This window comes from Larus michahellis, chromosome 3, assembly GCF_964199755.1.
Source record: "Larus michahellis chromosome 3, bLarMic1.1, whole genome shotgun sequence".
NCBI classification, from domain to species: Eukaryota; Metazoa; Chordata; class Aves; order Charadriiformes; family Laridae; genus Larus; species Larus michahellis.
Window position 1 is genome coordinate 46,690,908 of NC_133898.1, and position 25,376 is coordinate 46,716,283.

Here is a 25,376-nt window from a genome sequence, read left to right on the forward strand (position 1 = left end):
ATGGATTTGAAAACAGATTGTAAGTAAAGTTACCATTGATAAGAATAGTTACTTTCATCAGTGTTTTATTTTTCTGACCCATGACTTTCACTATTCCTAACCCTTGTGTTACAGCAGTAGTTTGTCATATAAATTTACCATGACAAGCCCATAATTTGCATATAGATATGTGTTTTGAAAGACATCAAGCCTACCTCAACTACCCATGTTTTCAGTCTCAGTCCATAAGGAATGACACCCTCAGTCTAGCCCTTTTAATACCACTATGTGTATAACAGAGGGAAAAAAAACAACAGGTATTGTTTGCCAAGACACATTTCCATGAAAATTCTGTTGCTTCCACAGCTGATGCATTTAATTTAGGGGTTTTGGTATTTTTTTTTCCATCTAAACTAAGAATCTAAATCCAGGTCTAAACCAAAAGTTTTATTTCGGCCCTTGTGAAGGCTGTCACACATCAGCACGTATGTGGGTCAGCTAGTAAAGCAAACAAGCTAAAGGGTTTTGTTTTGTTTTGTTTTGTTTTTCTCACTCTCCTGTGATAAAAGACTGATGCTTGGTCTGGCAAGGTGTTTTAAGCCCAAAGTCACGCTGAGCAAAAATCACTGTGATATATTCAGGGACAGGTTGGGTTTGGAGGTAGTACAGTCACCCCAGCACAGCTGAGGGTCAGCACAACACCCTGACTAAAACCAGCTAGAGCCATACACAGGCAGCTTGGGCATTCCTAAACCGTTTTCACACAAAACATACTGGAGACAAAGGTATAAAAATAGCTGACTTCATACTGCGAACTCTGGGATCTTACTTCCTCCATGGCTGACAAAAAGGTGTTCACTTGCACCACAACTTTGCCTGGCCCACAATGCTGCCGGTCGCTTTCTGAGGAAGCAACTACTAGAGCCACCTCTGAGCCCTGTAGGGGAGCACCTTAGCAGAAACTGTCACCGTAACAAGAGTTTTCATTGGCAGGATATCTGGAGAAGTCTAAACACCGGTTCAGCAGTTTGTGCCGCTTCCCGGCGCAGAGGAGGCCTGCCCACCTGCGGCTCCCTGGAGGGAAGCCAAAACCCAAAGAGGATTTTTAAGGAACAGGAGGCGACGGTCGCACCCCGATCGCCACCAGGCTGCTCACGGCAGCAAGTGAGAGGGCGAGGCGAGGTATTTGTGGAGAAAGAGCCATGCGATACGGCCCTAATTAAGCGCTGTCAGGCTCTAGGCTGCCAGGACTGAGCTCCCGACCGCCAGCAGGGCCGGGCGCCCCCCCCAGGGGCAGCAGGGGCGAAGCCGCCCGAGGGCGCGCCCTCCGTGGGCGGGAAGGCGGAGGGGGCTCCTCCTCCTGCCCTCACTAGCGGTCTGCCGTGGGGCTCGGAGCGAACGGAGAGGCTTAGCCCCGCTGCGGGCCGGCAATGAGCGGCTGAGCCGTGAGCCATGCACTCGGGGAACAGCACGGGCACGACCAGCCGCCCGGGCCCCGCGGCGGCCGAGCAGGAGTTGCCGGGCGAGCGGCCCCTCTTCAGCGCCGGCACCTACGAGCTGCTGGCCCTGCTGGTCGCCACCATCGGCATGCTGGGCTTGTGCAACAACTTGCTGGTGCTGGTGCTCTACTACAAGTTCAAGCGGCTCCGCACGCCCACCAACCTCTTCCTCGTCAACATCAGCCTCAGCGACCTGCTGGTGTCCGTTTTCGGCGTGAGCCTTACCTTCATGTCCTGCCTGAGGAGCCGCTGGGTGTGGGACGCCGCCGGCTGCGTCTGGGATGGCTTCAGCAACAGCCTCTTCGGTGGGTGGCGGTGCCGCTGTCGCCTCACGTCCCTTCCCTGTCCCGCTGTGTCCTTGGCTGCCCTCCCTTTCTTTGCGTGCAGTCCCCGGAGGTCCTGCGCCCTATCCCCCCTCCCCAACTATCCCCCAACCGTCGCGTACCCCCGCCCCAACCGTCGCTTCCCCCCCGCCCCTTCCCCTCCCTCAGGCGACTGCGGTGTCCCTCACAGCTTCGTCCCGGGAGTTTCTTCCCTTGATCAGCCCTTCGTCCCGTTTCGGTTAGCGTCGCCCGCCCTCCCTCCCTGACGGGGCGGGAGGAGGCGCTCCCCCCGCCGGCCGGGGGAGCCGGGGCCCGGGGGGAGGCCGCGGCGCGGTGGGGTGCGGCGGGCGAGAAGCCGCCGCTGTGGCGGCTCGGCGGGGCTGGGGGTCCCTCGATCCCGGCGCCGCCGCAGAGCAGGGTTTTGGTAAGAAAGTCGACGGTGCTGAGGAAAATGATCCCGAGCAAACGGTGAATTCATAGGGAATTTGTTTTTCGAGCTCCCGAACCTTGCCGGTGTGACAGGAAACTTACTTCTTTATCCCTAGGTGAAATTCAAGTACAGTCTTTCAGTCAGAGCAGGATCACGGTTGGGTTTTGGGAAACCACTGATTCCCCGAAATGGGATTTTAGCACTGCAGGAGGAGTACTCCAGCTATTTTCATTTTTCAAACCTGTAGGCTCTTTACTGTTTACTTTCCTGAGATTCATACATACCCTTTACAGAAGTCAGTAGAAGAATAGGTTGTGGTCCAGGTATGTATGTGCGCTCTGTTAAAGGGAATATGGCTTTGTTTTCACTGATAAAGAATGCTGGAAAAGAACAGGATTGTGTTTTTAATGCTTAAAGGTAAATGTTTGGCTAATTGGTAACCAAATCTAAAGCTCATGTCAGATCCTTTTTCCTGGCAGGAATGTATAAATTAGAGGTGGATCTCCGTGCACCCATATGATGCATATGCACTGAAAATTGTGTCTAATAAAGGGAATTAAAGTCTTTAGTAAGCTTTGTAGCTTTCCTGAGTAGTACTTATTCCACATGGCAGTGTAGTCTGCCTTTGGTGGGCTGCTGGAACGAAGGTGCGTGGTTGCTCATGATGGGTTTGACAGCTGCTTCATAGCGCAGCAAAAATCTTATGTCTTGGAAGCTGCGGTGGATGCAGGATGTAGTTAGCCATTTGTGGAAGGTTTGGTATTGGATGATTTTTGCAGTGCAAAGCTCTCAGGCGTTTGTTTGCTAGCGTTATCAGGGAAAGTACTAGAGACTTTAGTTAACATAAGCCTGTCTACATCACTCAGCCAGTTCAAATACTTGAGAAACTCAAGCATTTGCCCGGCAAATTCTGCCAGGCAGCTGAACATTAAGTTTACACAGGAGAAGTAAAGTATAGTTCTGTTCCTGTCTTTATTCCTTATATATTATACTTACTATTCTTGATGAAGGCATTTTCCACATAGGGTCAAAAAATAAGATGTGTAGTAGGGCTAATGTTAAAAACCAGACTATAATAATCTCTTTACCATCTTCCTAAGATAGGACGAATAGAAACAATGAGGTATAAATTGACAGGCAAATTGCTTGATCACACATGATTTTAAATTTCTGTTTATTTGGAATGTGCTACATAATTTATCACTATAAATGTATTGAGTGTTGATGCTTTCCTGCACCCCTTTATTTAATAAATTTTTTCCCAAGGAAACGTAGGCAAATTCATGGGCCTCATCTACAGACTAGTCAAGCTAGCATCACTGGTTTGCAGAATTACATCTTCCGGTGCTTGGTCACATTATTTTCTTCTTCCATAGTATGTTTCAGTGGGAAGAATTTTTCTTTACGATGCATTAGAAAAGTGTGTATTTGTGTGTAGTTTGTCATATGGAAGTGGACAGTAAATGCACAACTTAATGTTCAGGAATATCTGATACTTGAATTTACTTTGTTCAGCTGCCATGTAAAGTAATAGAAAATATTTAACTTGGCTATTATAATTTAGTGCTAACCTGATAAAGTTATGTCTAATCTTAAGATTTCCTGTTGTACATAGTATTGTTTTCATATACTCAGCTGGAAATAGAAAGATTGTTCTTTTCTGTTTGCGAAGACAAATGGTTCCCCACCTAACTGAGTAAAATAGCAGGGGCATGTTAACACTAAAGAAAAAAAAAAAAGGTGCCCCACAGGTAGCATCACACAGTGTTTACCATCTGGACTATTGCCACCACAGCTTCTATTTTAATTTTGTAACATATCTATGAAGAGAGAGGTAATTTGAAGGTGGTTTGGTTTTCTTTGTGTGTCCTGCCCCCCCGCCCGCCAGTGGTGAAGACACTGATTGAAGATTTCTTTCAGAGTAACCAGGTATATTTATAAATACACTTCTCTTGTATATAAAAGCTATAAAAGTTATTATCTTGGGGTGGTGGGGAAAGTAATGTAATGGTAGCCTTGTATGCTTGTATGTGTATTACCTAGCAGTGCTTCTTAAAGCATAACACTCTCCCCACCACCTCCCCCCAGGAACTTTTGGGAATAAAAAGTACATTAATTGATCAGAAGACATACAAAATTGGCAGCTTTTAAAAGTAAAGTTCTCATTAACTAAGCAGAGTAGTTACAGCTTTGTAGTTTTCAATTGCTCAGTTAAACCAGAGTGACCTAATAAAGACATTTCTACAATAAAGTGGTGGTAGTTCTGATACCATGGATATGGAATCTGTTAAATCATAACAGATACTGTGGGGTCACTTTACTGCTGTGGGTTTGTGCTGGGATTGGACCCAGTCCAGCTCCTTTTACATTAGATTACCAAAACTTGTTCATGTACAGCTATGCGATTCCATTCTTGAGTACGAACTTGGACACTTCTGTGTGATGTGAGCTTTCTTTTCTTTTTTTTTTTTTTTTTCCTTGGAAGAACAGCCCCTAAGCCCCAATACTTGGTGTAAGCTGTTTTCTGCATTTGTTGTCCTGTAAGTGACAAGTTCCCCTGACAGTAAACAAGTTAAAGCTGCGTTTTAAAAAAATATGATTTTCACTTTACATTCAGAGTTAATTCTCAACAAGTTTTAAAAATCAGATTCTTTCCAATTACTGTAGCTAATAATCCGGAATCACTTTGAAAATCATGATCATGCAGCTTTATTTTTAAAATGTCACATGTGTTATGAGGTTTTGCTTATACTGTTTTGAAAGGCAAGGTCAAGGTATTTCTTTGTTCCTCTTAAGAATGTCAATATGATTAAATACATAGGTGGAATGTGTGCTTAAATTAAACCGGTAGCATCTGCATTTTCGGAAATCCATGTTATGTCACGATGACAACTTCCCCACCCCAACCCCCCTGCCCCAACCCCAACAACAAGGAGGCCCCTTTCTACACTTCTCTTAGGAATTTTGGATTAGAGAATCTGAAATTTTCCTTTGTAAAAGTGCTTCTTATTTTACCAGCCAGTCTAGCAGTTTGGAGGCACCTGAGATCCAGAAATTAGACACTGTAAGCAGATGTTCACGTTCTGAAACTTTTCAGTTGAGAAGGTGGCAACAGAACTACAGATTGTCTGTCTAGGAATAAATGACTATTTTTTGTGTTCCTTGCAATAGCCTACTGCATTTTCGTAACTTTATAATTAGGCAAGCCCATGTAGTAATAGCTACTTCTTGTGTTGCGTTGTACAGCTCAGAATTTACTGTTCATGCTACTGCTGGCTATTTTTTCTAGGACTTGAAAGCTTTTCATTGAGCCGTTAGAACGTGCAGAGATCAGCTTGCTGCAGTGCAAAACTGATAATTTTTACTACTGAACATCTCTCTCTGTCACACAAATAACAATCCCAGTTTTCTTTTACTCATATTCTGAAGTCAAGATACAGTTTAGGTCCATATGTCTTCACAACAGGAGCCATGAAAAGAGCTTGTCTTTGCTATTACAAAGCCATTCTTAGCACTCTATATTCTAGTGTGGGGGAAATGACATAGATCAGATGACTAGCTGACAAGTCTTAGTCTAAGCTTTGATGACGTTGGTTGTCTGTCTCTGACAGTAATCCCCATTTAATTTAGTTATACTAGTTCCAGTATTTATTTTTTAACAGTTGTTGTATACTGATGGAATATGATAGTTACTTCAATTAAGTAATGTATTTAAACTGTGAGGGTCACATTTCCATGGAGGAGTGTGGTCAGGTCTGTGCTGGTCCCACTGAGTCTGCCACTCTCCTTATGTAAGAGCTTGTAACTCTTTTCCTGTCCGTAGTCAATCAAGCTGCAAGTAGTAGAGATCTGTGTAATCTCTTTATCTGATTTAGTAATACAGTTTATACCTGGGAGGTTTTATTATTGAGAGCATTAGGTTTTGGGGTGTAATTGCTAGAGAAGACACCCATCAGCTAAACATACCCAAATGTCTTCATTAACAGACTAGGATACCATGTTACCTAAAGCAAGAATTTGTTTAATAGTGGAATATAGGTCCAAGGCATAATAATCTCTGTGAAACGCCAGCAGATGCACATGAACAGACAAGATTTCTTAAAATGACAGTGACAGCAAGAGAAGTTTGTATCCTACCCATCCACAGGCAGTGTATGTCTGCTTTAATGCCTTCTGTACATAGGAATAGGCCCTGAGGGTTCAGAAGTAAGCTAGTCTGATCTTGTGGAATGTGCACGTGTACCTCTCAAGCATCAATCACTTCAGCTACAGGTAATGGCAACTAAACCATCTGCCGGTGTTCTAGCACTTTCTGATACGTTTAATTGAGCAAGGGAAGAAAGAAGTGCAATAACTGGTTGATAACAGGAATAATCTTGAGGAACAAGAACCAAAATCATATATCTGAGGAGTCTCTTCACAGAAGATTGCATAGCCCACTCTTGGGTGGGCTTTATATTATTAAACCTTAATTGTTTAGGATTGACAGGCTAGTGTTACCCAAGTGTGATTTGAGACCTCTGTCTTTGCTAACTGTAAGCTGTTCTTGTAAAGGTAAATAAACGCTACCAACTTTTAATGTCAAGTTAATTGAAAGCGTTATGACCCTCCTGGACAAGTCACCATTGGTATACAGCAGCTAGGTCTTGATGAGCTACCAAGTAAATGTTGAGATCCAGGTGTATACTTGCATCCAGTAACGTGAACTGGAGGATGGGAAAATTTGTAAGCAGCTTTACAGACTGTACTTTCCTGTGGAAAGCTGCAGAGTGTACATCTGAGGTTATTTCATTTATTTTGTTTTAAGGCAAGCTGATTCCCTGCCTCCCACACTTCTCACACACAATACTGAAGTAAGGATTAATTGCTAGAGGCTGTCCTGTGGACCTGGCTTCAGTTACAACTTGTTTTAAACCAAAGCAAAAACATTTATCTGTATATAATTTTTAGCTACTTCATCTAAGGCTCTTCTCTGCACACTGAAAGAATGATGCCCCGTGCTACCCTCTTGCATTATCAATGTGTGTTATATGCCCTGATTTAATCTCACTAAAAGCGTTTTCTACGGTTACTTGGCAGACAGTTTTAGGATCTTGTGTTACAGACAGCTGGAGACTCAATCAGCATGCTTTCAGCTTTAGCAATTTTTTTTTTTTCTGAAGTATCCTGTCCTGGCTTTAGCTAGGATAGAGTTAATTTTCTTTCTAGTAGCTGCTGTGTTTTGTGTTTGTGTGAGAATGATGCTGATAATGTATATTGTTTTAGTTTTTGACAGGTGATGTTTACATTAGTCAGGGACTTCTTCAGCATCCCATAAAAGCTGAGAGGGAGACAGAACAATCTGGCCAAGGAATATTCCATACCATAGACATCATGCTCAGTATATAAATGGGGGTTGGCCAGGGAATCAGCATCCACGATCACTGCTTGGGCCAGACTGGGTAACCAGTCATCAGGTGGTGAGAGCGACTTGTGTTGTATTACTTTATTTTGTGTATTCTTTTACCATTATTATTATTGTTGTTGATTTTTTTCTTTTTTTTGTTATTATTTAATTAAACTGTCTTTATCTCAACCCATGAGTTTTGTTTCCTTTCCCCTCCATTTCTCCTTCTTCTCCTTACCCTGCTGGGGGAGGGGAGTGAACAAGCAAGTGGCTGCCTGGTCCTAGTTGCTGACTGGAGTTAAACCACAACATATCCCTAATTGTTTTTAAATATAGGTTATGCCAAGAAGGCTTAATGACCATAGAAAAAAAGCAGAAAATCTTTAATGCCCAGCATAGATATCCCATCAGATCCACCAAATGCATCCTATTTCAGATGTACATTTCATTGAGATGAATGTAATAGGTTTATCCAAACCACAAATGACCAGTGCTTTTGATTGCTTTGTACACAATCCTGCACTTAAGCCCCTTAACTGATTATCTGACTGTTCCCTCCATCCTTCCTGACATAAGCATTTAGTGTTAATATTGGGCAAAGATACATAACTGTGAACTGGCCATAAAGAGCGGTGTGTTAGGATGCAGGATAAACTTTATGATAAAACAATGTTCTAAAAGAAGAAACCACTAACAGTGGAAAGACAATTGAAAGATGTTAAAGGGAAGCCTAATATAGAAAAGGAAGATCTTTAGAATGAAATAATTCTGAAAGCTTTGGGTTAAAATCCAAAGTGAATAACGGATGAAGCCCTATGTACAGAGGCTCCATTAATTTTTAATATTAATTTTGTTTGAATGAAGACTTCAGGGTTCACTCAAACTCTGCAATGAACCGTAATAAACTTCACTCAGCTTTCTCTATTGCTTCATTGACATTCACTGGGAAAAATATGGACAACAGGCAAATATGCACTACATCTAACAAAACTATGACACAAAGTTGATTTCTTTTTATATATTTGGTTCAAGCGTTAACTGTTTGTCAGAAGCACTTTTATGCTTCTGCTAGTTATCTTGCAGAACAAAAGACATCCATCTAGAAGATTAGCTTTTATAGAAATTATTTTGATATAACAGCTTTGGCTTCAGGGGCAAACTGATAAGCATGTATATTGCAATGTTATTTGATAGTTATTATTGATTTAGAAACTATTTTCTTTAAAAATTGAAAGTCTGATTGAAAACTGACTTCCAGACCTCTGCAAATAAGTCTGCTAAGGGCAGGAATTTCAGAAGCAGACCCTTTAAGAAAGGGGCCCTTAAATCCATTTGTGGGTGACTTAAAAATGAATGACTTCTTACTGAACCCTTTGAATTATGCATCTAGGTAGGTCTTCTGAAAAGCTCTGGTTTACTTCATGAAAGCTATGACTTTATTTGTAGATTGAACAGTTACTCTGTAGCTGCTCTTTAGGTGCCATATTTGTTGTCTATCTTGTTATTGGCATGAATAGGTTAATAGGGCAGATTTAATAGAATCCTAGATTACCATAGGGGAAAAAAGTAACTAACTTAAAATAATTTCAAAAGAAAATGCAACTCTTTCATTTCTTAATCATAACCAAGAGGCGTAAAGTTCCAGCAGTACTCTCTGGGATGTTGAATATATCACAAGTGCTGCTTGAAACCATCCCTTGACACCAGAGCTAATGTCCAAGTGAATTAATTTCACCTACTAAAATGTATAAATTCTCCCTTAATGATAATTTTTCTCATTTGAGAAGAAAATTTCCATCCTTGGGATCAGTGCAGCAGGGGTACAGGTAATTACCCAGATAAGATGCAAGTAACTCATCACTTTTTTTTTTTTTTTTTTTTGTCTTGTGTAGAAATTTGGTTGGAACTTGTCAGTGCTATTAGCATATGGAAAAAAACCTGCAAAACGCATGTTGCACACTGTCTGTGGCAAGTTGAGTTTGAACAAGTTTTTTCAAGAGTTTTGCTACTGTAAGTGTCATTAGTTCGTATCGTTACATGTGGAGATGGCAGGCATATTCCAGCTCTCACTACTTAGAGTTGTATGAGACCCTTGGGCATTTTCTGCTTTATGGCTTTGCAGCTTCATAATGGAATTTGTTGCCACAAAGTGCACACACAGAATAGCTGAAATTCCCAACAGTTGGGAAACTCAAATAAGGCTTCCAGTCATTGCTGCAGATCTTCCACAGACATGAATGTCAGTTCATAATTTAATGGTCTATCCATGAGACTATTCTAGTTACAGGAGCTAATCTGTGCTGCTTCTGTCTCAAAGTTTTGGGTTTTTTTAAGAAATATCAAATGTGCTTTGGTTGCATATTGGTGCAGAATAGAAAAGATGCATAACGGGGGGGAAAATTCAAATTGTTTTCTGTTCTAGGCTTGCCCTTGCCTGTACTGAAGTCCTCCCCCTCACCCCCAGAGCAAAACTGGACCTTATCATCCACTGACTTTTGGTGTAACATAAGCTCCTCATTCATTTTTGACAGTTCTGAAGATTCTACTGTTGAGAATTTGTTTTTATACTTTAGAGTTAGGAGTAAAAGGAATAGTTGAAACTTTTACAAGCTGAGAAACCATTGCTAAGAATTACAGTTATTATTTCTATCAAAAGCAAGAGCTCCCCAGTTTGTGGTATAACTAAGAGTTGTGCAGCTGCTTGTATTTTGATGGCTTAAACAACTTGTGGTAATGACATTTGAAACCTTGAAATCACAGGCTTAATCTTCAAATTACACAGACTTTACACAGTAAAATCAAAATAAGTTTTACCTTGTACAGATTTTTGCTAGTTTTCTTTCTTTTTGAAAAAAGGCATCAAATCATACAGTACACTAATAAAGATATTCATAGAATCATCGAATACCAGGTTAGAAGGGACCTCAAGGATCATCAGGTCCAACCTTTCTTGGCAAAAGCACGGACTAGACAAGATGGTCCAACACCCTGCCCAGCTGAATCTTAAAAGTGTCCAATGTTGGGGAATCCACCATTTCCCTGGGGAGATTATTCCGATGACTGATTGTTCTCATTGTGAAAAATTTTCCTCTTGTGTCCAGTCGGAATCTCCCCAGGGGTAACTTGTGCCCATTACCCCTCATCTTTTCCATGTGACTCCTTGTAAAAAGGGAGTCTCCATCTTCTTTGTAGCCACCCGTTAAATACGGGAATATGGTGGTAAGGTCTCCCCTAAGCCTTCTTTTCTCAAGGCTGAACAAACCCAGTTCTCTCAGCCTTTCCTCATATGGCATGCTTCCCAGTCCTTTGATCGTCTTTGTGGCCCTTTTCTGGACCCTCTCCAGCCTGTCCACATCTTTTTTGCATAGTGGGGACCAAAACTGAACAGGGTATTCCAGGTGTGGCCTGACAAGCGCTGAGTAGAGTTGGGTAGTGACTTCTTTCACTCTGCTGGTGATACCCTTGTTGATGCAACCCAGCATCTTGTTGTCTGTCTTTACTGCAGCGGCACACTGTTCACTAATATTGAGCTTGTTGTCTACCACGACCTTCAGGTCCCTTTCCACAGAGCTGCTCCCCAGCCAGGTAGATCTTAACCTGTGCTGCACTCCTGGATTATGTTTTTCCAGGTGCAAGACCTTACACTTGGTCTTGTTGAATTTCATAAGTTTCTTGTTAGCCCATTCTTCCAGCCTATCAGATCTTCCATGCAGGGTGGCTCTCCCATCTGAAGTGTCCACTTCCCCATTAGTTTGGTGCCATCAGGAAACTTCATCAGGGCACACTTGATCCCTTATGAAGATATTAAACAGCGTTGGGCCCAATATTGATCACTGGAGGACCCCACTTGTGATAGGTTGCCAGTTTGAAAAGGAGCTATTTACCACTACCGTCTGCGTGCAGCCTGTAAGCCAGTTCCCCACCCACTGCACAGGCCACTTGTCTAGACTGTAACACATCAGTTTCTCTAGGAGGGGGCTGTGGGGAGCCATATCAAAAGCTCCGGAGAAATCCAGGTAGATACTGTCTACCACTTGCCCCACATCAACCGAGCAGGCTACTTTGTCATAGAAGGCAATGGGTTTTGTCGAGCACAATTTGCCCTTGGTGAATCTGTGCTGGCTTTTCACAATCGCGTGCTTCATTTGAGTTGTGATAGAATCATAGAATCATTTAGGTTGGAAAAGACCCTTGGGATCATAGAGAGTCCAACCATCAACTCCACTCTACAAAGTTCTCCCTTACACCATATCCCTTAACACCACATCTAAACGAGTCTTAAACACATTCAGGGATGGTGACCCCACCACCTCCCTGGGCAGCCTATTCCAGTGTCTAACCACTCTTTCTGTGAAGAATTTTTTCCTAATGTCCAGCCTAAACCTACCCTGCTGCAGCTTGAACCCATTCCCTCTTGTTCTATCACTAATTACCTGGGAGAAGAGACCAGCACCAACCTCTCTACAATGTCCTTTCAAGTAGTTGTAGAGAGTGATGAGGTCTCCCCTCAGCTTCCTCTTCCTCAAACTAAACAGTCCCAGCTCCTTCAATCGCTCCTCATAAGATCTATTCTCCAGGCCCTTCACCAGCTTCGTTGCCCTCCTCTGCACTCGCTCCAGCACCTCGATATCTCTCTCATATTGAGGTGCCCAGAACTGGTCACAATACTCAAGGTGTGGCCTCACCAGTGCTGAGTACAGGGGGACAATCACCTCCCTCCTTCTGCTGGTCACACTATTTCTAATACAAGCCAGGATGCCATTGGCCCTCTTGGCCACCTGGGCACGCTGCTGGCTCATGTTCAGCTGCTTGTCAATTAGAACCCCCAGGTCCTTTTCTGCCAGGCAGCTCTCCAGCCGCACTTCCCCAAGCCTGTAGCGATGCATGGGGTTGTTGTGGCCCGAGTGCAGGACCTGGCACTTGGCCTTGTTGAAGCACATTCCATTAGCATTGGCCCATCGGTCCAATCTATCCAAGTCTCTCTGTAGAGCCTCCCTATCCTCATGTAGATCAACACTCCCGCTTAGCTTTGTGTCATCTGCAAACTTGCTGATGATACACTTTATGTCCTTATCAAGGTCATCAATAAAGATGTTAAACAGAAATGGTCCCAACACCGAGCCCTGAGGGACACCACTTGTGACCGGCCGCCAGCTGGATTTAACTCCATTGACCACCACTTTTTGGGACCGCCCATCCAGCCAGTGCTTGATCCATCAGATCATATGCTCATCCAGGCCATGAACAGCCAGTTTTTCCATAAGAATTCTATGGGGGACAGTGTCAAATGCTTTTCAAAAGTCGAGGTAGACAATGTCCACAGCCTTTCCCTCATCCAATAATCGGGTCATCTTGTCATAGAAGGAGATCAGGTTCATCAGGCAGGACCTGCCTTTCATAAACCCATGCTGACTAGGCCTGATCCCCTGCTTGTCTGTTATATGACTTGTAATGGCACTCAAGATGATCTGCTCCATGACCTTCCCTGCTACCGAGGTCAGACTGACAGGCCTGTAGTTTCCGGGATCCTCCTTTCTGCCTTTTTTGTAGATGGGCGCTACATTTGCTACCCTCCAGTCCATTGGGACCTCCCCAGTTAGCCATGACTTCATGGAAAGTGGCTTGGCAAGCATGTCTGCCAACTCTTTCAGCACTCTTGGATGTAACCCATCCGGTCCCATAGACTTGTGTGCATCCAAGTGGTGTAGCAGGTCACTGATCACTTCCTCTTTAATTGTGATGACCTCATTCAGCTTCCCCTCCCTGTCTCCTAGCTCATGAGGCTGGGTGCCCAGGGAACAGCTAGTTCCGCTGCTAAGGACTGAGGCAAAGTAGGCATTGGGCGCCTCCGCCTAGATAGCCCCCAGGAGGATTCATTCCATAACTTTCCCAGGGACTGAAGAAAGAATGATATGCCTGTAATTTCCTGGATCCTCCTTTCCGCCCTTCTAGTAGGTGAGGGTGACATTAGCCTTCTTCCAGTCTTCGGGGATGTCCCCCAGTCTCCACAACTTCTCAAAGATTATGGAGAGCGGTCTTGCAATGACGTCAGCCAGCTCTCTTAACACTCTTTGGTGGATATTGTCAGGGCCTATCAATTTGTAGGGGTCAGGCTCCTGTAGTGGTTTGCATACCAGCTCCTCCTGCTCAGACGCTGGATCTGTGTTTGTGTCAACTTGGATTTTTGTTCCCAAGGCATGGGATTAATGTCAAGTATATAGAAACAGTTCTAAAAAAGACCAGCTACTAGATTCTTATGGAGTAATGAGTGTTTCACTTAAGTCATGAGAGTTACTCTACAGAATTTCTATATTAAAAAGATGGACAATCAAATTTACAACTCGAACAGTTATTTGCATTCTACAGGAGTATAGAAGTATTTCATACTCCTTTTTTTCATACTTTTTTTTTAAAAACAATGAAGGAGAGGAGAGCAAAAAAAGCAGTGTAATCTTAGATATTCCTGTGAGTTCATTAGTTTCTGAAATGTTGATGACACTACTTAAAGTTGTTCCTCTAGCTATTTCTTTTCCATTCAGCAATGTCTGAATGCTGAGAGAGGCTGCCTGTAGTTAAATTCCTCTCATTCAGCAAAAATAGTTTGTTGGTAATCCCTCATCTGAGAGTTAAAATGTGCTTATCTGACCTTTTAGAAACACGTAACTTAGATGTCATGCACACTCACAAGATAGCTTCTACCCATTGAACACACTGAAATTTTGTTTTCTTATTAATTCCTTTGTCATGTAGCCCACTGTAGAAGTAAAAAGAATGACAAAACCCAAATGAGTGTGTAACAGCATTATCTACAGCACCCTCCACCAGAATTAATGTGTTTTTTTCCCTAGTTATGGAATTCATCTTTCTAATACACATTTTAAAATTCATCTCCTTAGGGCAGACCTCAGTATTCCTGTTCTTACAGGTATTTCTGTATGTCATCTACCAGAAACAAATAGGCAGCCATGGCTCCACAGCACGAGGAGATTTTTTTTTTGGACAAAATTCCCTACATTTTGTCATATCCTGCAGAGGCATTTTGTTTCCAATTTCTATTTTTATGGTTGACTACTTCAACCTCTACTCTTACAGCTGTGACCTTGTTACAGTAGAGATCCTGCATCAAAGAGGAATTTTCTGTAATATGCTGTGACTTGCATTTCTTGCCTTGTGTCTGTATGCTACCAGACACTTCTTGAATAACAACAAAACACGAATTTGCATTTCAGTACATACTGCCCAATGGGCTAACCAAGGTCTCTAACCAACTTTTATGGTTCAGGTAGTAAACTCAAGTATCCCTTTAAAGAGCACTGGTTTCAGACTGAAAGGGGCTTAATCTAAAACTGTTCAAAGATCTATGTGTAAGTACCAGTTTTTAGGGATCTTGAGCTTCCAATGACTTCCTTGAGAATGTCAAGGACTCAGTAAATTATTGCTTCTGAACACCTGTACTTTCAACCAAGCGTGTGTGCTTTTGATTACTTTGTCATGGCCAGAATCCAGTACTCACATAAAAATTGGTGGGGAAATATTTAGAGTATACAGGGACATTAGTCATTGAGTACCATTGCAGGGAGAAGGGGGTGGTAAAGAGCAAGAAATTAATTTAGGAATTTTGACTCGTCGTCCTGAGTAGCTGCTCTTTCTCTTCACTGATCACAGACAAAGCTTTAGTGTACTGTGTAAGTGAACTGACCCTACAGTTGAGTGGTGTGAATTTTCCTCCATAAACATGTCTATATATGATTTTAATAACCATCAGGTAAAAACTTTGTAATTCCTAATCTTCGGGCACAGAGAAATGTGAGGGGAACTTCTTGCCTTACCTTGTGTTCAGGAAGTGGACTCCATTTGATTGTATAAAGCATTTAGCTGAGCTGGTATAAGTGTAGAATAGTACCTGTATAATTCTGTAATTCCTGCTAAGATCTTGCTTAGATCCATTCTTCAATGTATTTCCAGCATGTTAGGTCCTAAAAAAAGGCATGAAGGACTTCTCTCAACGTCATTTACCAAAAACAACAGCCACCAGTTAAACAAACCTTAAGTCTTTTGGAAACCCTGTAGTCTGCATTTGCTAGTCCAATTTATCTTTCAAGCCACGAAAATGAAATTCTATAGCAATGACTTATACAAGAAAAAACAAACACAAAACCATACAAAACTGTGAAAGCAGTATGCCTTTCCTTCTGCATGCCCAGCAATATCTGCTCCTCTTTGTAATAAAGGTTTAAAGATAAAACTGCCGAAAAATGTGTATCTTCATTATTTCATTTCAAAGAGAGCCATGACAAGAATGTGGCACCTTTTCCTTTAGAGTGGGAAATCCTTTCTATTAACCAAGAAAGCTTTCTAAACTCATCACCTGTAAAAAGGGATCCTCTAATATTTGTAGGAAAAAGTAACTTTCTTAGAGATCTTAAAGCATATCCTACTGTGGGATACTTGGTTAAAAATATGCTGGTTTTGCTGTTGAATGCCTTGATGTAGAGGCTGTGTGTTGCTCCAGATGTTGTTATTCTTAATTGCCTTCCTAAAATCCATGTTCCTGGTGCTTGAGTGTGCTATTGTTAATTTGTCTTCCTTAAATGCTTATCCTTTTTTCCAAGTGAGATCAGATATCTGTGATATCCTTTGAAGGTTTCTGCTGGATATAATGGTTATTCTGTCTTTGGCAGTAAAATTTGAATGTTTAACCTTCTCACAGCTATATAAATGCATGTTATGACAAATGCGATTGTACTTGAAGAAATGAAATGCCGTGCGTATGCATGACAAAATACTTGTGCTTCGTATTAGATAAAATGTACACAAATTTAGACACAGATATTGTGTCTATGTACAACCTCACAGAGTGCTGTGAAATACTCCTTTTTTTTTTTTTCTTTTTTTTTTGTTTAAGAGGCTGTGTATATAAGCTTGATGACTGAATCATTACAGATTTCAGGTGACTGACACATGCCTGATGGGCAATTTGGTTTTTCATCATCAAATTTCACAGACCGTTAAAACAGAAATCCTTATACCCTAATCAAGACAGAATTGCCTTGGCTTGATTAAATCATAAAAGTGGCTGGACAGGGTCATGCTGAGAGCTGAAAATAATCTGTGATTTCTGTCATAACATGTTAATAACTGTGTAGCGGGGCTGAGGTGGACAGAAAAGGAAGAGAGTGCACAAACAGTTGAAACAAAGACTTTGATAATTTTTATGATAGCAGCAAGATAGGAAAGGACGCTAAAAATAACCCAGTGACTTCCAGATGGGACTTCTTCAAAAACCTGATGCGTTGCTTTCCTGGTTGTTCTTTGGAATGCAAAAAAAATAATAATTGGAAAGTTGGAATTCACCTAGTCATTTTCTTCATGTTAAAGGTGCATATCTATGCTTTCAGTTGTTGAAGGCTTTCTTTGACTTCAGTCTCAACCCTGAATTCCCTAGGTTTCTAACAGATTTTGTTATTGCTGATTATCAGCTTTTTCTTTAAAAAAAACCCCACAAAACCTCCCAATAACACCCCTTCCCCACCACCCATCAACAATTGCCAACAAAAAAATCACCTTGGAGCATGATCTCTCACTTAATGAAGTAAAGTTTAGGAAGAAGTATTAACTTGGTCTCTTTTTTTTTATTTTCTTTTTTTTTTCTTGTCCTACTTGGCCATTCCACATCATGGGTCAGATACCAGCATCTTACTCTGAGTAGTGGTACTGTTAGAGTTAGTAGTTAGAGCGTAATGGGGTGTCACCCAAACAGCTTATTGGTGTTAGATTCGTAATGTGAGCTAGCTGATTTTGAGTTAATGTGCTAGCAAAAGAAACATTTATCAAGTGAACTTCAGTCCAGTTTGCAATGTTTGTGAATGGTTTAATTAATTTTCTTAATTTTTCTTACAGGAATTGTTTCAATTATGACTCTCACTGTTCTTGCCTACGAACGCTACATTCGAGTAGTCCATGCAAAAGTGATTGACTTCTCCTGGTCTTGGCGGGCTATCACGTACATCTGGCTCTACTCATTAGCCTGGACTGGAGCACCTCTTTTGGGCTGGAACAGATACACACTGGAAATTCATGGATTAGGTTGCTCAGTGGACTGGAAGTCAAAAGACCCCAATGATACCTCCTTTGTGCTCCTTTTTTTCCTTGGCTGTCTAGTAGTGCCTGTTGGGATCATGGCCTATTGCTATGGCCATATTCTATATGCAGTACGAATGGTAAGTTAATTCAAATACGATTTCTCTTAATGTAATATTTTCAGTGAAGAATGTTGATGTTGTATATTAAGCTTGGATCAGAGCCTAAATTTGCCCTCTCGCTTCCTCTTCAAACTTAAATTTGCACTCTCGCTTCCTTTTCAAACTTTTAAATGTTTAATGTTCATCCATGTCAGGCACCACTAGAAAGGATGCAGAGTTGGAGGAGAACCAAGCTAGATCTACCAAAGTCTGTTTGTTGTATAGTTTTACTGGGAGGCAGGTTAGGGAACTGCTCATGCTCGCTAATCCACATCAGATTCTCCCTTGAAAAAGGGAAAAAAAAATCCCCTCTGTTTACAGTTTTCTTGATTTATGAACTCTCTCCTCCTCAACACTCTTGAGAAGATAACCCTGTAAAACTCTTCCAAGTGGAGATTATGCTACATTAAAACAGTTTTTCATGTTAGGGCAACCCATTTTAATTCAGTACAGATCTTTAGTGTCAGAAAGTATTAATGTTTCCTATTTTGTGGGTAATTGGTCTGGACCCATTTAGGTTTCTGGTCAACACTATTGGCACAACTGATAACTGTTATGGAGAGTGCTCATGTACGTGTCTCATTGTTTCCTCATTTTATGACTCACCCAGATAACACTGGGAACCTGCTGCCCAGTATTCTGTTTTAAATAGAGATTTCATAACTTTAGGGTAACAAACTAAGTGGCAGAGTAGTACAGAGGAACCTATTTATGAAATTTCCTTCTCTCTAAAGGTTGCTGATGACACAAATCTACAGGATTGTCTTAACTAGTCAGACAAAGGACCACTAAATGTAAACTGTACTTGCTTATACCAGTGGATGAGGGCAAGTTAGTTTTCTAAAATACTTGCAATGATAAGTGCAGCACATTTTGTTACATCACTGGATTTGTTGTTTTCCAGTACATTTGCTATACTATTTTTCCTCAACTTATATTTTTACACTTAACATACACAAAAAAAGTCTGGGAAGCATGACGTAAACTTCCAGAAGAATTGTAGTTCACAAGGTAAGGTGTATAGTATCTGTGCCTAAAACTAAATCAGTTAATTATAAATAAATGTAAACTGTTCAGTTTCAGGTAAAATATAGAGCTATTTTACTTGACCATTTTATCGTTTTGTTCTACAGCTTCGCTGTGTGGAAGATTTTCAGACTGTTCAAGTGATCAAACTTTTAAAATATGAAAAGAAGGTGGCTAAAATGTGTTTCTTAATGATCTCCACGTTCCTTATTTGTTGGATGCCCTATGCAGTGGTCTCCCTCCTGATAACATACGGCTATAGCAACCTTGTAACTCCAACAGTAGCCATCATCCCATCTTTCTTTGCCAAGTCAAGCACTGCTTATAATCCAGTCATCTATATCTTCATGAGTAGAAAAGTAAGTACATTAAAGATTTTCTTATTAGTAGCCAATACCACAGTTGTGGAGTTTAGATCTCATTTACTTTAATCTGTAAAGCTTGGATTTTCTTAAAAATTTGAACAGCTAGGATAAATGGTAAAGATCTAGTAGAATTAAAATCCCTGATGGTGCTTGAAGTACTACCTTATCAGAAATGAAATTTTAAATGTCTGAAATCATACATGAGCACTCATGTGAAAGGAAGGGGAAGGGGTGTCAAATTTTAAGTGTCTAGTTTTGACAGTTTATCCATGAAATGGACTCCAACCTTATCTGAATTACTCCCTTACCACAACAGAATTCCATCAGAAAAAGTTCAGAATATCCGGTGTCTGTTTTTTAGGCGGAAAACCTTGCCTATGACTTTTCTGTTATGGCAACACAAGAATTGAACAACTCAGCGTAGTATTTCAAATATTACAGCAGTAACATTTTTCAGAGCTTTATTGTATTCAAAGCCAGAATCTCTTGTGGATGACAGTGAAATGTTTTTTGGAGACAAATCATATACTATTAAGAAGACATACTTATCTATGAGAAACAAGTTTTTATTTTTGTCTGCTTTTGTGGTCTTCATTATGAAAAGTAGACTGCTGATTTAATGGTGGTAAGTAGCTCATTTCAGTGCTTTGCAGAGCAAAGAGAGAATGGAAGAATTTGGAGTTATCAGTGGCATGTCAAATACATGGAAGCTAGAAAACTGTACATCTTTCTGTAAGTCATCGGTACTGTGAAGATAACCACTGAATGCAGTTAAGCAGTGTTGATGAATTTATTTAGACATTAAAATAGCTTCACTATAACCCAGAACACTGACTGGAAGTGTAATATGCACTTTGTAGGCTTCTGAAACCGAGATTGTATAGAGTTAAAGATATCTGGAGTTTAATAGAATCACTTGACAAAGGCTAAAATACCATTAATGATTGCTAGAAGGATTTCCCTGGGTTTTTATTACCTTTTAGCTCATTGTAGAGATGGAATTTTTTGTGATTTCCTACACTGGTTTGCAACTGCCAGACAGTAGCTTGGGCCAGCCAGCAGTCTGTAGGGACAAGGCAGCCAAGTCAGTGGGTCCCGTCAGCCAGGTGGGCAGCCAGACAAAGGCTGCAGTGCAGCTCAGGCCAGGAGCGAGGGCAAGGGTGAGATTAAAGATGTTCCTGAGTGAAGGCAACAGGCCCCCAATGTGGCATCTTGCAGCTCTTCTCGCACAGCTCATTTCACAGCAGGGCAGTCCAAGGTTACACAGCTGTACGATATTGGAGCTGGCCTGGATATGGGGAGTTAACAGCAATCATGTTCAAAAAAAGTGTCTTTCAACAGAGTGATTTTTATTTTTTTAATACAGTGGCACAGACTCTGTACCTAGATGTCAAGCTGAGTAGTTTATCTCAAAAAGATTTTGTAGGTTCTAATACCCGGAAGCAAATCAAACTGGTACCAGGCACAATGCCAGTAAAGTCATAGCCAGGATAAGAATGAATCACTTCTTACTCACCTCTAATTCCAGATTAAGACCAAAATTATAATATTTTTGTATATCTTCTGGGTTATTTTGCCCTCAGAAGGAATCCTAAAACCAGTTCTCTATAATATCCTTCCTCTATCTGACCTTTTCTAACATATTTGTGCCTTCTCACTTCCGTGCTACTCAGAGGTACCATGTTATCTCTGAAATCTTCAAGGCTTCCACATGACTACTGTCGTGCACCAGATTATTTTTCTCTATCATGTTGTAACTTTCTAGGTCCCCTTCCCAACAAAACCTATTGCCTCCCCTGTGTCAGAGTAGGGTTAGTTTCCTCTAACAAAACCTTGTTCCAAACTGACATGTCAGAGAGTTTCTTGCATAATAGCTGGAAAAACAAAGTCACTGGCCATGCAGGATAATACAGAATAATCCTTAACACAGCTACACAGAAGGCTATTGAGAAAGATGAAAGATGTCCTACTCCCTTTTCAGAAAAAAGGTGGGTTGTTTTTTTCCCACCCCGTTTGTTGTTCTGGGCTTGTTTATTTGTTTTAAGTCATCTTCTTACATTCCAGGCATGTCTTGGTACAGGTTATTAAAAGAAGAGGAAGCTGCCCACTTATTATTTCTTATAAAACCAGAGAGTTTCCCCAAAGTTTCCCCACAAAAAAATATGTGAGCTTTAGATTTGTGCAGACATGAAACTGCTGAATGAGCACATCCTTTAACCCCCATACCTGAATGCTTCATTTTGTGAAGGGGAGACCATAATTGGGGCCTTTAAAACAGCTCTACTACTGGAATTGCCATTTATATACTGATGCGAGTTTTCACTGAACATCTTGCATTATTTAGTCACAAGGTAGAACAGACTTCCTGTATCATAAGTGTCTTTTAGTTAGCTGGAAGACTTCTGTTCCTTCCATGTTCCTTGGAAACATTTTAGTTCTGTGTTACCAACCATTGAAATTTCGTTTTACATCTGTGACATTCAATGGTTTTGTTAAAATTCCAGATCCTGGAATTACTTAAAAGGAAAAAAAAGTTACTCTGTATCCCCTTTCTCACCTTGTTCCTTCCCTCTGCACCTTCCTGTAAAGTGTTTCTGAGAATATTCTTTCCTCCCCTGCTAGACCAAATGTGTGATTTTTTTTTTTTTAATATGGGAACAATACCTATAAAACTCCAAATTTGGAGTGTAGTCGTCTTGTTCTTTGCAGATTGTCAATTGCAGATGTTGCTGCTGGTAAAATATTAAATTGCATTTCAGTGCCCCCTACTGGCTAGGTGATCCTCTTCAGCTCTGGCCTTGAGAAAAAAACACCCACTAAAAAGATACCGTTTGTTACAACACTGAAACTGACTCAGAACAAGGTGGAGATATGCAGAAATCTGTTAAGTCATTTACTGTACTGTGTTCACTGAATCGTACATGATAGTGAACACTTAGGAAGTTGTAACTTCATTCTATTTATTCTCTCTTGCAGTTTCGTCGATGCCTTTTGCAACTCCTGTGCTTTCGCCTAATGAGATTCCAGAGGACCATGAAGGAAACACCAGCAACAGGGAATGACAAACCAATACGACCAATAGTTATGTCTCAGAAAGCAGGGGACAGGCCAAAGAAGAAAGTGACTTTTAGCTCTTCCTCTATCATTTTTATTATCACCAGTGATGACACTCAGCAAATAGATGACAACAGTAAACACAGTGGGACAAAAGTAAATGTCATCCAAGTAAAGCCACTATAGGGATGAGCTAAAGAGATGTGAGAACGAGATGGACTTCAGCCAGTAGACTGTTTAGGTTGGAGACCGGTTTCAGTGGTAGTGTCCATGGCCTGCCAAAAGAAGCCACATACTTAAGCTGTGAATTACTGAAGGAATTTGCATCTGAAGCATTGCAGGCAGTTCAGTTTTGGTCACAGTACTGAAATCTCTGCATCTGTGCCAAAATTGCTGATGGATGTCTACTCTAAATTTTCTTAAAGCATATTGTAGGATTGCCATTCAGGAGAACTTGGTCAGCCTGGAGGAACGCGCTAACAGAAATGTTACAAAGTTCAGCAAGGGCAAGTGCAAAGTCCTGTACTTGGGGAGGAAGAACGATGCTGCAGCACGGCAGGCCAGGCCCTAGCTGCTTGGGATGCAGCTCTGTGGAAAAGGATGTGGAGTCCTGTTGCACAATGAGCAGGGCATGAGCCTGCAGCGTGCCCTGGCAGGAAGGAAGGGCACCTGGATGCCAGGCTGTACTGACAGGGTCGGAGCCAGTAGTCTGAAGTTATTATGCCCTTAACTCACCCCTCCGTTAGACCACATCTAGATACCGCATCCAGTTTTGGGACCCCAATACAAGAAAGATACCTGTAAACTGGGGTGAGTTTAGTGGAGTCCCCCAAGATCGTCAGGGGCTGTTGTACTTGGCCTGTGAGGAGAGGCTGGGGGAACTGCACTTGACCAGTGTGGAGATGAAACATCTTCAGAGGAGCCTCACAGCAGCCTTCCAATAGAGATGGGGAGTTTTTCAACCAGATGGAGCCAGGCTCTTCAGGGCATTCATAGTAGAAGGATCACAGACAACGAACATGAACTGGAATAAGAGAGATTTGTATGGGATATAAGGAAAAGCTTTTACACCCTGAGGACAGCCAAGCAGTGGAACAAGTCAGACTGAAGATTTCGTGAGGTTCCTTCCAGCTTCAGTTATCCTGTGATCCCTGAACTGCCAGCATTCCCAGTGCACGGAGTAATCAGGGAAGAAGGAGGAATGTTTGAATTTGGCTGCAGTTTAGCTGGTCTGAATTGGTGCTTTGCGGGGTGGCGAGTGGGAAAAACGATGTCTACAATAACTGGGGTTATGGTGAAATGAGAAGCCCCAGAAAGCTGTCCCTGTGTACTCAGCAAGCCATTCTCTTGGTGCTACCTCATAGGACCCCTGAGCTACACAGTGGAGAAAATAATGCAAATCAAAGCACTAATGACAAAACGTCAGTGAAAAGGGAAAACTGGAATTTCTTTTTTTGTTACGATATGTGAATTATGAATCTTTATCTTGCATTCATTTATTCTGTACATGGACCAGAAGCGTCATCCTATGTTAGCCCTGAACCTGCTCTGGCACTCTGCTGAAAGTAATGGTTAGAGAAGAGCAGGGTAGCTTTTGCCTAAGTTGCAGCGTGAGTAATGATTGTCTTACTTGGAGCTCAGTAAACAGCGGATAGAGATTTTTTTTTTTCCCTGCCCCTCACCTTTTGTTGCTGGTACAAAATGGCAACAGGATTCTACCCCAGACACGGCTTTCTGTCAGCATTGGGTGAGTAAGTTAGAGAAATAATTTTGAATTATGGCAGCTAGTTCTCTACCACATCATTGGACCAGTGTAATTTCTCTGCCTCAGTCTGCTAAATGGACAGCGTGGAACTGCAACATGCAGCTTTTCCATCTCTGTGAAAGCTGTGAGGAAAGCTTCCTCTGGGGACAAATCTGAGAGGTATAAAGGGAACATGCTGAATAACTGTTGGCCCTATAGCCATTGGTCTTTGTGCTTGTGCCCCTGCTTTTGAAGAGGCAAATTCCTTTTATTGCACCCTTCTAGAACTTTAGCAGTAGTAAACTGGCTCTGTGTTGTGTTTAGAAGTGCATCCAGAATCCATTGTTTTCTAGATTAGATCGTCTAATCTGAGAGGAAACAGACAATAAATACTTGTCTTTGTTTCTTTCATATTTGTTATTTTTGTTTTGCTACAAATGCATAGATAAATTGTCTTACAATGTCAAAGATCTGCCCTTACTAAAGGATGTTCATTGCAATGTCAAGAACTATGTTTTCAGCCAGTGATCACTACATCTATGCACATTTATATTTACAAAGGGAGAAAGATGTACATTAGTGCTCCATGTAATGATTCCATCCTTTTAACAAAACATTTGGCATTTTTGTATTTGCTGAGTATTGAGCCTTCAATGAGTGATTAAATGTACCTTATTTATATTAATGTGTTCTTGGTGAAATAATTTTTTCCCTACTGAGAGGGAGATGGTTTGCTATTGTCACTTGTTGGATACAGCTTGAAGGGTAGCATTAGGCCCTGAGAAGACAATAGCATTTTAGGATTCTAGTTGACCTTTGTAAAGAACAAGTATAGGGTCTGTAAAGAGAAACTATCCGGATGTTACTCAGATTTATGAAGGTAAAATTTGAGTAATTAACAATAACAGTATATGATTTTTTTAATAACACTAACAATTAGGTAACAATACATGAAAACTAAACACTAAAAATTATTCCAAATTTGTGATCTTGGCTACTTTGTGGAAGTTGGTGGCCTAAAATGATAAATTTTGTGAACTGTTTGAGGTAACTTGTTCTTATAGCCTGTAAAGTGTCACTAGCTTTGTAAGTGTGGCCGTGTGAAGTTAACATGCTGCAGTCCTATTTGCTCATCTTTTAAGCTTAACTATTTTCTGTGGGTAACTGCAGCACTGATGCAAAATTCGTACCCTGCTACACAGAATTTAAGTATTGTAATAGTCTCTGAGTATCACCGTGTTATTTACAGATTTGTTACACTTTTTCTAAATTTCAAATCTGTCTTTGGTCTATTCTGCAGATGTCACAACTGGCTAGTTTATTACAGGG

At 41.3% G+C, this 25,376-nt stretch overlaps 1 protein-coding gene across 1 annotated transcript; it reads left to right on the top strand.

Moving 5' to 3' along the window:
- The first annotated feature begins 1,366 nt into the window (after positions 1 to 1,366).
- Positions 1,367 to 24,720, top strand: OPN3 (opsin 3). Its single transcript, XM_074579995.1, has 4 exons — positions 1,367 to 1,783; positions 17,518 to 17,837; positions 18,992 to 19,243; positions 22,226 to 24,720. Exons 1-4 carry the CDS (start codon positions 1,432 to 1,434, stop codon positions 22,487 to 22,489), a joined length of 1,188 nt encoding a protein of 395 aa, XP_074436096.1. The 5' UTR covers positions 1,367 to 1,431; the 3' UTR covers positions 22,490 to 24,720.
- Positions 24,721 to 25,376: the final 656 nt, after the last annotated feature.